A 15,100-nucleotide genomic window follows, 5' to 3' on the forward strand; every position below is an offset into this window, starting at 1 on the left:
AAATTATTTCACTTGGTTCCTTCAATTAATCTCACTGAATATTTTAACATAATTTCTTCCAGACATTGTGCTGTGAAAAAATATTTTTAAGTGTACTGCGTAATGGCGGCTAATTGTTAACAGTCAGAGATCACTGTTAATCGCTCCGCAGCAGCTGGAAACATGCTAAATAATTTTCATTAAATATTCTTTTCATAAGATAAATGTGGCGTAGGTTCTTGAAATAACACACGGAGATCACTTTATACTATTATATTCTTACTAGGACACAGTTTACACCATTAAATATTTGCAATTACGTTACGACAGAAACAAATGCTAGCGCAGCACAATAGCTTGCATACCTTATTCCAGCTAACACCAGAACGAACAGAACAAAACAGACTAGACTGAAGAACGAGCATTGCATTGTATTTTATACTCTTACAAAGATAATCACATTATAATCTCATACAATAAAAATAATGTCTTTTCTGCATTTATCGATCTATATTGTATATTTTTACAGTTACTTTTATTACCTTTCGCAGATAAATCAATGTTTGTAATTCATTTTGAGTCACATACAGTCATTTTTATTTATGTTTCACCTCGATAATGGTGAATATTGCAAAAGGGACACTACAGATGCTTAAACAAAATGTTAGCGATGATTAAATTATGCTTTGTGCAAAACTCTACCAGGTGGCTTTCTCTTTCATGCCTTTTCCCCCAGTCCATATTCACCTACTATTTTTCCTTCTCTTCCTTTACCTGATTTAGAATACCACTCCCCAATCAATATTAAATTTTCGTCTCCCTTAACTATCGGAATAATTTGTTTTATACCACTATACATTTCTTCATCTCTTCATCATCTGCTGAGATAGTTGGCATATAAACTTGTACTACTGTGGTGGTGTTGGTGGGGGGAGTTCATGTATATCTTGCCTACAATAATGTGTCCACTATGTTGTTCATAGTAGCTAGTCTGCATTCCTATTTTTTATTCATTATTAAACACACTCCTGCATTACCTATCTCTAATTTGGAATTTATAACCCTGTCTTCACCCTACCAGAGGTCCTGTTCTTCCTGCCACCGAACTTCACTAATTCACACCATGTCTAACTTCAACTTATCCATTTCTCTTTTTAAATTTTCTAACCTAGCTGCCCGACTAAGGGATCTAACATTCCATGCTCCAAACTCTAGAACGCCAGTTTGGTTTCTCCTGATGATGACATCCTCCTGAATAGATTCCACCTGGAGACCTGAATGAGAGAATATTTTACCCAACAGGACGCCATCATTATTTAACAATACAGCAGAGTTGCATGCCCTGAGGAAGAATTATCACTGTAGTTTCTCCTTGTTTTCAGCCGTTCACAGTACCAGCACAGTAAGGCCATTTTGGTTGAAGTTATAAGGCTAGTTCACTCAATCATCCAGACTGTTGTCCCTGCAGCCACTAAAAAGACTGCTGCCCCTATTCAATGACCACACATTTCACTGGCCTCTCCATAAATACCTCTCCGTTGTGGATGTACCTATAACACTGCTACCTGTATCACTGAGGCAAGCATGCCACCCCAGCAAAGGCTAGGTCCATGGTTCTTGTGGGATGTATTTCCATGGGTACTGAGTCTAATAGTTTTATAGCTTCATATTTCACACTTTATGCACCAAATTTAGATTCATTGAGAGGTAATGCAGATTATTTTCCCTTCCACTATTCTACCTGTCAATATCTCTGTTATTCTGAAACTCAGTTGGCTTATTGATAGCAAATATCATGAGTGAATAGCTATGGTAAGGTATCAAGACTAGCAATGGTAGCTGCAAATTTTTAATATGTGACAATTCGTGTATATTATAAGTGATTGTGGCTTAGCAGAAGTAAAAAGAAACATGCTATCTGTTGACATTACAAACAGATTTCCATTCTGTGCAATAAGAATTGCTCTAGCTACTTTCAATTTCGGATGAATCCATCCAAAGACAAATAAGGTTTATATTACATTGAGCAATACAATAATTTACATTTATATATCATGGGATACAAAGACAATGCTACAGTTTAGAAGTGTACTAACACCAGCAATAACCGATGTGCATTGTTTAGCAACATGTAGACAGCCAAAGGCATTCTCTCCTGAGAAAAGAAAACTTTATTCTCACTATTAGCAATGGCTCACCCTATGAAATACTGAAAAAGTATTGCAGTGGCTGTACTTACATCGACAGAACCAATCATTATGGTTTTGAAGTAATACACTTCTTGCACTTGATGATGCAAAACAAGATATTCCTTGCCGTTTTCTTATTCCAAACAGAGCAGAGCAAGCCATGACATCACTGGTTATTTTATTAAATAAAGAGGAAAGTAGTTAAATATATCCTCAATTGTTTCTGCAAGTTTTTGGTGTCATCGGTCTTCGAACTGGTTTGGTGTGGGGTGCCTGGAATTCTTCACACGTGCCTAACTCTTCATCACAGAGTAGTACTTAGATCCTCTACCATTTGTTGGATGTATTCCCATCTCTGTCATCCTCTACAGTTTTTACCTTCTGCGTCTCTCTCTAGTGCCACGGAAGCTATTCCCTAAACAGAACTGTTTCCATTTTTGTCATACCTAGCTGAATCATTTTGAAATGTTTAACTTTCACATAGGACAGAACAGATCAGCGGACAATATTGTTCGAGACACTCTGACAATGCATGGATGTATGAAAATTAAATCAAAGAAAGGACAAGTTGATGTGAAAGTTAATCACTATTATACACCAATGGGAAAAAAATCACAACACCGAAATACAATTAATGCAGGATAATGAAATTTCAGGAAGACATTTATCCAGGTAGCCAACAGCCTTGCCACAGTGGTAACACCGGTTCCCATCAGATCACCAAAGTTAAGCACCACTGGGCTGGGCTAGCACTTGGATGGGCTACCATCTGGTCTGCCAAGCACTGTTGGCAAGCAGAGTGCACTCAGCCCTTGTGAGGCAAACTGAGGAGCTACTTCATTGAGAAGTATCGGCTCTGGTCTCGGAAAATGACATACGGCCAGGAGAGCAGTGTGCTGATCACATGCCCCTCCATATCTGCATCCAATGACGCTGAGGATGACACGGCAGCTGGTCAGTACCATTGGGCCTGTTCAGGAGGAGTTAGTTATTTATCTAGATAATGTATTTAAGTTATTAACATTGTAAGATCACAGTTTAATGTAAGTGTGGGATAAGCCATTGTAAATGTGAAATGCTGGTACATTAATCATTGGTTTAACTGCCAGAACGTTGAATTGCAAGCACGCAAACTTACATGTGTTGTGTTGTATAAGTGCCAGATGTAGTATGCTGGATGGAGTTCCATGTCTGTTGTACTTGGTTGGTCAATGCACGGACTGTTGATGCTGTTTGTGCATGATGCTGGAGTTGTTATCTGATGATGTCCATCATGTTCCGGATTGGAGGCAGTTCTGGTGATCGTGCAGGTCAAGTCAACATGTGACACTCTGTAGAGCATGATTGAAGGCATACTTTTAAAACTGTTGGAAGCTTACGAGTGTCATGCATAATGTATTGCATAGTAAATCGACCCCTGTGATCTTCATTTGTATATTGAGTAACTTATGAAAGCAATGTGTTATTTGGAAAATCGTTTCCCCTTAATTCTAATGTAGGCACTTACATTCTTAGTGCAATATTTCCACATTTTCCACACTTTTCTGTAAGGAAGTAATACCAACTTTATGATCAAGTCGTTAACATAACTTACAAAATAGTAGTCTTTAGTAGTGAAACTTACAGCTAAAGTAATTTAAGAAGTTATAAATGACTGAAAATATTTCCGAAAATTTGATGGTTATGCACTGTACACTGTCTTTGGTATAAGCACTAGATAACTAGTGTCTCCTGGTAATTGTATAGGAAGGGGGGCATGGGAAATATGTGGAAAATAATGTGAAATGCGCCCATGGGAAAGAAGTAATAGGTAGGATGTAAGAGTTAGAAGATAAGTGGGATGCCAATTTCGCAAGGAAACAGTGTGTTGGAGCCATGTACCTGGGATGTCATGTATAGGGTAAGATTTGATTTCAAGGAAGGCTATATTTCGAAGATGAATTCATGGTCTGCGAAGAAAAGACGATAAGAATCGTGCTCGGAATGAACATGTAATGCTTGTAAACGGAGGAAAGATGGGACATATTGACAGAGTCTGGCAGCAAGTCGCATTGTACTGTTGTCGCAACAGTAGGAGTTAAGAGAATAGCAAGGGTAGTTACTTCAGATATCGGCTCATACAGCCAGCAATAGTATCCATGATCCTACCACCAGTGGTACTTACAGCAGCTACGTGATCTGACAATTTCTTTCGCTGCATAAAAATCCGTTCTATTCTCAAAGATAAAAACTACACAATGCAGCCAGCCAACAAGGATGGAAGTTACCATCAGGCAATGAAAACGTAGGACACAACACAGCCTCTCAAATTCTGACACAAATAGTGATGGTATCCACTGTGATCTACTTGAAACGTAGTTAGCCAATGAGGGTAAAAGTTACCATTAGGCAATGAAAACGTATGACACGACACAGCCTCTCAAATTGTGATACAAATGGAGATGATATCCACTGTGATCTACTTGAAACGCTTAATATAGGAAGTACTCGTTACATAAAGTTTTTATCAGAGAAAAAACGACAGTTCAACTTCTGTGGATAAACAGTAGTGTACTATTTCAATATGAAGATTTTTTTATCCTCGCTGATGTCAGAATAAGATAAAAAGGTAACAGTTTTAATGAATTCCGTGAGGATATGTTGCATACTATGCACCTAAAGCAGCTTCACACCATTATTCAGTAGTATGATTCTCGAAAATGGTACTACAAAGACAGTACAGATCACTAATAATAAAACTCCAGCCACTATGATACCGATACAACGCCAATCCTTCGACGATTTGCTGAAATTAATACACTATACCAACACAATATTTCAAGAAGGATTATATAAAATTTGAATGAATCTTTTTGAAACACGCTGTATTTTAATGTTGTCACTTCACCATTTAATGTACTTGCTGTGCCAACTTACCTTTCACACACGGACTTGATGGCTATGGTGTCATGTTGCACTATCTAAGCAAAAACTAATGTTGAAGTAAATCTCAATTATTTATATTATTATTATTATTAGCCACTAATAATCACTGAACACTCCATAAATCTAATAAGTTTATTGTAAATTGTTATACTTGAAGAACTCGAACATCAGGAGATTTACAACATTTTAAGCTTAATGTACATTCTTCATTGAGTACTGTCAGACTGTTGATATGAGCAAAATACAAGGAATTTTAGTTAAACCAAGTTATATTTCTATAGGCTGCAAGACGTTTTCGTGCAACAGAATTCAAATTCTTGAGTGGACAGAATAGATTTTCCCCATGCAGCAATTACATTATAAAGTCGAATTCACATTGGCTGTCATGCCTCATTATGTCAAAACATTCCATAACGCATTTAAAATGGTTGCTTTAACAAAGGCCGTATCGACATCTGCTAACATCGGAAGTTAACATATTTTCGCCGTGGCTTATTGACATAGAAGTGGATTTTGTGCTTTTGTTCCTTCTTAATTTTTATTTTATTATTGTGCTTTGTTTTTGTGGCAAATCGGAAATGTTCCACGATTTGGATACTTTTTGCATTGAGTGTTCTTCCAAAAGGGAGCTCAGGTACCTAAAAACCGAAAATTATTTCCCTTTTACAATAACAGAACAGAGTTGATGCCCACAGTTACATAAACAAGAACTTACGTTGAAGAATTAGTTTTCAGTGTATAACGTTTTTAAAGGAGAACTTCAGCTCTAATGAAGATGAAAAATACCGTTGTTTATGACAGAAATAGTTAAATAAGGGAAAAACGTAATGGGTAAGGTGTGCTCTGTCTATTCCCTTAGAACTATTGTTTGATGTATTTGTGTGTATATATTTTCACTAGCATATAAATGTCGATTTTTTGAAATGTTGTTTCATTTCTCAGAACTTTACTTCACGTAACAGATCAGGGACATACGTTCGAAAGTTTGCTGTGGCCGTTAATAAACTTTATAGTTCCTCAATTCCGATACTCTACTCCAACTTTTTGCGTCATAGATAGCGTCTCATAACATCGCTTTCACCATCTGATACAGTGCTAAGCTACATGTAATGGAAAGTGCTAATATACCTTGATGTGATGATGCCATAGTGTGATGTGGCTTGACATCCAGTGTAAATTGGCATTAACCTGTTGCAATGTTAGTGTGTAACTTGTAAACTATGTTTAGTGTACAGCACTATCGATAGTTCACCTCCAGTGTGACATTTTTCTGTTTTCACGTGGTGATAGAATATACTGACTCAATGTAGCTGGGAAGTTCCATAGTAGTCAGTTCACTCACTGGAGCATAGAGCTGAGTGCGGTGATGAAGTAATTAATCGTCAGTGGGTGTACAAGAATGTCATGGAATGAGACAGGCAATGCACTTGCGTGTTTATTTAAAGCAGTTAGGGCAGAAGTGATTTATATTTGTGAATGCCTGTCATGTCATATTGACCATTCCATATGCATTGAACTGGAACCTGAACTGCAAGGATTAATCTCACAAGTGTTGTCTTGATCATTCTGTACTGACTAAAGAAATGTTATCGTAATATCTGAAACTGAAGTGACTGATTATCACAATAGGCAGGATATAAATATAGTCGAGAAAAATTGGTCGCTAGAATTTTGTAAGATGGCTATAAAAGAGATTCTAATGTGTTTAAAATATTAGTATATGAGAAGTACAGTCAGCTAAAGTAATATTTCAGAATCGAAATTGTACACTGGCAGAAATGAGTTACTTTGAACTGCAGAGTAGCAGCCAACCCTCTGCAATTGAATTGTAGCCTTGTACCTGAACATTATAGTATTTCCAGCATCGATAGTGCCACAGAGGAGGAAGCAGCTCGCCATGGAAATATAGGTAGGTGACTGAGGACATTGTCAAGAAGTATTCCCACATCTAACTGTGCAATACAGAGCGAGAACATCATTACTCTTGCAAATAGAACGTTCTTTATGTCGGAGCTGCATGCTTATACCCATTGCTAAAATCTGTAAGAATACAATGTGAATCTATTTGCCGCCTTGGACATTACTGGTGCTCTGTTTAACAGTACATCTAACTTTTTACCACTATTTTGAGTACATTGATGTCCTAACAGCTACTGTTTCTTAACAGTTGTAACAAAGAGATAATTTATTTTTGCTAGGACAATTTTCAGCTTTGATCTGCTTGCAGTTTTACATGTCTATAGGCAAGGACTAACACACTTTGCTATCAAGATACTCAGGCTAAAGAATGAATTAAAAAAATGGAATAATGACTTTAATATGTTGTATAATATAATATTTACATGATATAATATATGCATAAGTTTTTACGTAATATAATACTAATCATGTCATTACTGCAGGAGAAGCATTTTTTGGGATTGTCTGGATACAACATTTTATAGCCATTCTGTGGAAAGTTACAGATTTCTGAGCCAGAACAAATAGTTGTCCCCTTCATCAACGTACAAGCTGTCCACACCTAGAAAAGAAAAAAATCAACAAGTTAGACTCTATGATTCGAACTTGCAAGACTTATTTATTGCATACAAATGGAATATATATTCATCTGATTCAACATTTCCCTTGGGTGTGTCTTTGATTTTCCATACTCTTCCATATCATGCGACTTTAACATACTGGAGGTACTTCTTTAGAGAATCAGAATTATTTGTTCGTTTTATGAAACAAAGAAGTAACACAACTGTAATAAAAGTAAATGGTGCTATTAAATATACATGAATGGCATGATTTTCACAACGTAGTAAAGGAACAGATTAAACTATCAGATGACATGTTCTCATTTTATTTCAGGGCATTCATCACACTGAGTTTCATTTCAGAAGTGAACGGAAGAAGGGAATAGAGATAGTAGAACTGTTACACTGGTGGAATGGCAGTAGTAGCTGGGGAAAATACGAAGAACACAGTTTGACGATCATGTTTACATTTTCCACTCAATTCCTGTATGGACAGTAAGAAATCACTACAGTCTCCCCAGTGATGATCTCTGGCTTTCAATGCATAAAACCATTTGATTGGAAGCTAGTGGTGTTTTCCTATTAGGAATTAAAACATATTCCTATCAAATAGCAAGTCTGTTTGCTTATGAGTCTCTTCTGTGTCTTGTTTATGTGCTTGTTTACATCCGACCTTCTCGCTTCCCCACCAAAAAGAATAGAAATCGGATTGCTTTCCTTGAAAAACAGCAGAAATGTCAAAATATTAGCAAAAGCTCATTTACCTAAAACATTGTTAAAGACCCAGAACTCAAGTTAAATAAACTGCTCAATACAAGTGTTGCACTAACTGTGAACATAACTGAGCTCAAGCTCCAAGGAAGCAGAGAGCGAAATAACAATCATAATAAAACTAAATGAAATAACATTACTGTGAAATAAAAACGAAACAGTAATAAAAATAAAGACAATCGAAAGTACATATCTCTGTACATATGTGAAATCAGATTTTGCTGCTGGGTATATACAGCAACAATGGCTCTAACCTAACTAGGCCTCCAGGTGAATAAGTGGCCAATGACAGATATGGATATGTGCTTCATCTTTGTGCTAGAGTTCATCAATTTATCAATGGTAGTGGCTGGAGAGTGTCAGCGTGTCAGCAACCCATGGCCAGATTTTTTTGTGAGTGAGAGATTTGCAGAAAGTGCTGGATAGGATAGCAGTTGAATAGTCTTTCATGGTAGGACAGGACAGAATGGACAACATTCAGTCTTGCTTTATTTTGTTAAATAATAATATCATAGTGCTCTCGAAGACAGACCATGGCCAAAAGACGTAATGTGCATGAGATGTAACACATGTTCTCCAAATTACCAACTACGTGAAAGAGATATGCTCATACTACGTATCCAGTGGCATCTTATACCATCATGTGAAGTGTTGGCCCCACATGTGATAATGCATGCAGTCTGGTAATTTTAGTTGTCCTCAGACCCTTTATACATGGATGCATCCAATGTAATCCTCTACACAGCACTGGAACTCGTTGGGCACACCACTGTCAGTATGCCTCCCTCTACTGTCTCGCCAAGGGAAACTGTGACAATGGTCACCATGCCAACAGTCCACGGTGATCTAGACGTCGTCGTACTGTCTGTGTGAATACTTGACTTGCTGTGAACAAGCCAGTTTCCTAGCTCACAGAATGTGATATGGCTGTATAATCCTGCACAGCTGAGCAAACCATATATTTCTCTTCTTGGGCACTAGTCACATGGGACTGTTGAGTATGGGTCTTCTTAACCCATCAATTTCACATTTTCATGAAACTCATGGGTTTCTGACCAACACAAGCAGCAATATCACAGAATAATAAACTATACTATTAATAGGCTGTGGTCCCATCACTCTGTATTCCAACACATGATATAGACATTCTCGTTCTTTCACTAGATGTAACACAATCTTATCACAAACAGTCTCAAATACAATCTGAGGAAATCGTTGCGTAACATTTTCTTATACAGAGAATGCAGATGATGTTACAGCTAGCTATTTTATATGGCTGCAAGCATTTTGTATGGATGCTTGACGTTTTTTACATGTATCTTCATGATATTACAATTTTGGAGGCCATCAGTATATGAGAACTACATGACCGACCTACTTCTGTATGATATCATCTAGAGATCGCGCTACTACATCAAAGTCAACAGCGCAAATCAATACCACAGACATTATCAAGGGCTCACTGCAATCTGCAGTGACATATGAAAGGCGCTCCAAAAGACCAACCCTCCCTCTCAGCAAAGGAGTGCCCTCACACTGAGGTCAATGTATGTGTAGTGTTAAGCATTCAACAGCTAAGCCCCAGTTTGTTAGCTCAGCTTCAGGGTCAACAACATCATGAATAAACAGAGACTTTGAAGATTCAGAAGGCCATGTACTTTAATTAAAGTTGAACATTGTACTCTAGGGGAACAGTTTGTGATTGTATGCATCAAGTGATACTTTCATAGTCAATAACATTTGTAAATATTCTACACTCTCCTGTTGCAAAGGACAGTCTCAAGTTCAGTAAATCTTTTTATTCATCCATGTAATAAAGTGAACTGATATTTCCTCTGTTGTAGTTAAAAATGAACCATCTCCCAGGGCACTCAAAGAACCTACAGTTGTGGCTAGGTGACTGTAGTATCGCTTGGTCTTAATGGCCCAGGTGTTGTTTTTACTGATTATTTAATGTAAATTCTTTACATTTTTGGTGTATGTGGGTCTGATATTTAGAGTCTGTGGATTTATTGTGATGTGTCTATTAAATAGTCCCTGCGCTATCGACGTAAATTTGTCGATGTCGTGGTCGTTGCAATCGATAACTGGACTGAAATAGATGGGGCGAGACTGTGTCAAACATATGCGAGGAGTGGAGTTGAAATATCGCGTGGACCATCATCTTTTAGCTTCTAGCTATGTCACGTGAATACCAGAATAGATCCTTCAATATGGCCCTCCTGCATCAACTGGTAGTCCATTTTTACTAGCTACAGTAACATTTGTAGAACTCTCTCGCACTGTTCGCTCTCGGAATTTCTAGAACAACGAACAGTGTTTATTCTTGAAGCGGCGCCAGCTGCCGTCTGTTATGTGTGCCTTTGGCACCCTTACGCCGATGAAGCAAACTCGATAACATTTTGTGTAGACCTTTTCTTTTCTTCCATCAATACAATGTGATCAGCATGAAAAGTCGTCAGAAAAACATTCTGATTTTTGGTCCTTTTGTCAACTTCCTCAAGTGATAAACCACAGTTTCTTACAAGGGAACCTCCCCATCGCACCCCCCCTCAGATTTAGTTATAAGTTGGCACAGTGGATAGGCCTTGAAAAACTGAACACAGATCAATCGAGAAAACAGGAAGAAGTTGTGTGGAAATATGAAAAAAATAAGCAAAATATACAGAGTAGTCCATGCACAAGATAAGCAACATGAAGGATAATACTAGCTGAGGAACGCCATGGTCCCGTGGTTAGCGTGAACAGCTGTAGAACGAGAGGTCCTTGGTCCAAGTCTTCCCTCAAGTGAAAAGTTTAATTTTTTATTTTCAGACAATTACTATCTGTCTGTCCGTCTGTCTGATGCGAGGTAACTGCGCTGTAGAATGGAGACGATACACCGTAATGGAAAAAGTTGAAAACTTTAAAAACATATGTTTTGACAGAGCAGAGGGAAAACTGTGCGACTGTGAAACTGTTGCATTCATTTGTTGCAGTTTATGTGACAAACTCTTATGTTTTCATCACTTTTTTGGGAGTGATAATAACATCCACAAGAAAACCTAAATCGGGCAAGGTAGAAGAACCTTTTTGCCCATTCGCCAAGTGTACAAGTTAGGTGGGCCGACAACATATTCCTGTCATGTGACGCACATGCCGTCACCAGTGTCGTATAGAATATATCAGACGCGTTTTCCTGTGGAGGAATCGGTTGACCTATGACCTTGCGATCAAATGTTTTGGGTTCTCATTGGAGAGGCACGTCCTTTCGTCTACTAATCGCTCGGTTTTGTGGTGCGGTCGCAAAATACAAACGCTAAACTTATTACAGTGAACAGAGACGTCAATGAACGAACGGACAAATCATAACTTTGCGAAAATAAAAAAAGTAAACTTTTCACTCGAGGGAAGACTTGAACCAAGGACCTATCGTTCCTCAGCTGTTCATGCTAACCATGGGATCGCAGCGCTCCTGAGCTCACACTACTCTTGATGTTGCCTATCGTACGCATGGACTACTCAGTTTGTATATTTTGCTTATTTTTTTCATAGTCCCACACAACTTCTTCCTGTTTTCTCGATTGATTTGTGTTCAGTTTTTCAAGGCCTATCCACTGTGCCTACTTATAACTAAATCTGAGAGGGGTGCAATGGGGAGGTTCCCTTGTTAGTATACGCCAAAGAAATTCAGCCTGACAGTTTCTTTTTTCAAATAAATAGAATTCCATGGCACCATAAATTCTTCTGAGTTGATTTTCCTAGACATTTGACTGTCGTGATTGATTCCAGTAGTTGCTTGACGATTTTGTAATCAATGAATATGTAGTACTTTTGTCTATTTGCGCATGTTGTAGCCTTGTATCACTTGGTGTGGTTCAAATACCAACACTGACCCGCTTTTTGAGCTAATGAAGAGGTCAAGCATAATTTTAGATGTAGTAAAATACATGAGACACTGCACACTTGCACACGTTTTTAATTCGATTTAAATCTTAGTTAAGCACCACAACTCTACACCCATATCTAAAGATATGGGTCTAACCAGCTGCTCAATGGTTTACCACGAATTTACTGTATGTGATGCAGAGTCACATGAAGTCTTGAGTGGCAGATGCTGCAAATGAAGTCGATTACCTAAAATATGTTAGTTTCATGATAAGGTTCAGCAGAGGGTTAAGATTCTGCAGATTGTTCAATCTGTTGGAAAGACTTGATTGTAGCTCTGTGCAGACATAAATGATAAGACAAGATGATGTATTAGGTGGTTCCAATGGTTGTGCTACTGCAAGGAACTTTCCAGTCTTTCATACTGTCACCAGATGTATTGAGTAGGTCATATGATAAATTCAGTGAACACTATGAACAACTTGACTGGATGTTACAAAACTGATACTGCAGAATTTTAATATCTGTGGGCTAGGTTGATTAAAATTTCATCTTTAGAATAGCTTACATTTAGTATTTCCAGTACAGAAAAAAGTTTTTCTTACAGATTAATGTTGGAGTAATTACATGAAGGCTTGTGAATGTGTCCATCGTTATTGAACTTATCAGGTAGAGATTACAACCCATTTTACCCAGTTGATGTGCACATAGAGACTATCGCCAACTCTCACACATTAAGAAAGAATCATTGGCGTGAGCGAGATGGTAGTATCATACTGACAGATCCTGGAGACAGTTGGCTGAACTGCAATGAATGCAGAACGTGTGGTGACATCATGGACTCAGAAGAGCAGTATGGCAAGGAGACTCCACTTCCAAAAGGATTGCACCATGACAAGAGTGGCTCTCATGGCCAGGTCACCAAATATCATAATTAGTTAATTAATTTCATGTTACATGGATCGTATTGCATGATAATTTGTAATTATGTGGAACTGGTCATTTCACATTCATGTTGCAAATTAATTTGTAAATATGACTACATGCTGAACATTATTAAGTTTTTTTAAAAATAAGGAACATACAGATGAGAGTTATTAATTCCTACCCACTACCTTTTACACATTACAATCGTAGAAATTCTTCTTTAGAAAAGAAGGAAGTTGTCAACGAGAAACTTTTTCACTTTGTTTTCAAATTGTACTTTGCTGTCTGTCGGACATCTTATACCACTGGGTAAGCGATTAAATATTTTAGTTGCAGCATTGTGCACCCATTTTTATGGAAAAGACAACATTTATCTGAAGGAATGGATGTCATTTTCCCTTTTGATATTGTAATTAGGTACACCATTGTTCCGTTTGAACCGCTGTGGCTTAGTTACAACTAACTTCATGAGGGAATAAATATATTGTGAAGTAGTAATCAGAATATCTAAATCCTTAAGCAGATGTTTACGAGATGATCGTGAGTGAACACCACATATTATTCTTGCAGCACGTTTTTGAACTATTAACACTTTCTTAAGGATGAGTTACCCCAGATAATTAATTCATATGATATTATAGGATAAAAATATGCAAAATATATCAATGTAATGATCTGTCTCTCTTCCCTAGATTTATAGTGATTCTAAGTATAAATGTGGCTGAACAAAGTTGTTTTAGAAGTCCCAAAATGTGCATTTCGTAGTTTAAATTCTCATATATATGGAGTCCTTAAATTTTTTATCTTTCCACCCTGTTTATTATTTCTTCACTATGTGTTACGCTTATCATTGGTGTAGTACACAAGGATTTGCAGAACTGAATATATTGTGTATTTTTAAAATTGAGAAAGAGACATTTCACAGAAAATCAGTCAATAATACTTTTAGAACATTGTTTATCATTCTTTCTATTTCTGTATTTATGCTTAGAGTAATTACAAAACTAGTGTCATTTGCAAAAATAACTAATTCTGCTTGTTATACATTAAACAGATGATGGTTTCATATATATGACAAACCATAGTGAACCTATAATTCAGCCTTAGAGAACCCCAAACGTGATTCCTCTCCAATCAGAATAACATCCCCAGACTAAATTGGTTGAATTGCTAAATTCAACTTTCTGCATTCCTTTGTTTAGATATGACATTATCCATTGGTTGACTATACCTTCAATCCCATAATTTATCCAGGAGAATATTGTGCTTCACACAGTAAAAAGCCTTAGATAGGTCGAAGAAGATACCAGTATTCCAGCAGAATTATGCAAGACCAAAAAGTGCAGTTCACATTACAGATGCCTTGACGAATTTGATGTGACAGATAGATGTATATATTCATGCCAGCCTGCAGAATGCAATATTAATGGACTGCCAAAGCATATGTTTCACCCATGGCAAGAAATTTCTCAAGATGACATTCGGTGGCTGTTTACTTCTGTGCCACAAGCAATACAAGAGTGTTGAAGTTTTCCTGGCTGATCGAATATTCCATCATTTTTTGGGAGTGCACCCAGGATTTTATTAACCCTTGTTCCAATATTTTGGCTGACAACCTTTCAGCCACTCTCTAAGTGAGCCGCTTGCAAGATTTTGAAAGCGCTTTACATTGAGGAGTAAACACACATGTGTAAAATATAACACTGTTAGCAACAATAGCGTCGGTCACAGATATAACTTAACGTCCCTAAGAGAAACGCAAAACAACAACAGAGTCAGCAAATCCACAGTACTTACTAAGTATTTGTTAAGTTGTGGGTGGCACATGTTGGAATTCCAGGCTATGAAGACCTACAGCACCTTTCGGAGCACAGATGTGAAATGAGGGGCTTCCATAATTTGTCAAGCTGGAAATCCTCATCT

At 37.5% G+C, this 15,100-nt stretch overlaps 1 protein-coding gene and 1 pseudogene across 1 annotated transcript in view; one reads left to right on the top strand and one right to left on the bottom strand.

The window, feature by feature from the left end:
* The first annotated feature begins 2,843 nt into the window (after positions 1–2,843).
* LOC126102451 (5S ribosomal RNA) lies at positions 2,844–2,961 on the top strand (annotated as a pseudogene).
* Positions 2,962–7,483: 4,522 nt separating this feature from the next.
* The window catches only part of LOC126100893 (uncharacterized protein CG3556-like), a 38,039-nt gene continuing 30,422 nt past the window's right edge, over positions 7,484–15,100 (bottom strand). The window contains exon 5 of the mRNA XM_049911560.1: positions 7,484–7,614. Within this exon, the coding sequence (XP_049767517.1) occupies positions 7,553–7,614 (62 nt within the window). The 3' untranslated portion in view covers positions 7,484–7,552. The remainder of the gene's footprint in view (positions 7,615–15,100) is intronic.

This window comes from Schistocerca cancellata, chromosome 9 (assembly GCF_023864275.1).
Source record: "Schistocerca cancellata isolate TAMUIC-IGC-003103 chromosome 9, iqSchCanc2.1, whole genome shotgun sequence".
In the NCBI taxonomy this organism is placed as follows: domain Eukaryota; kingdom Metazoa; phylum Arthropoda; class Insecta; order Orthoptera; family Acrididae; genus Schistocerca; species Schistocerca cancellata.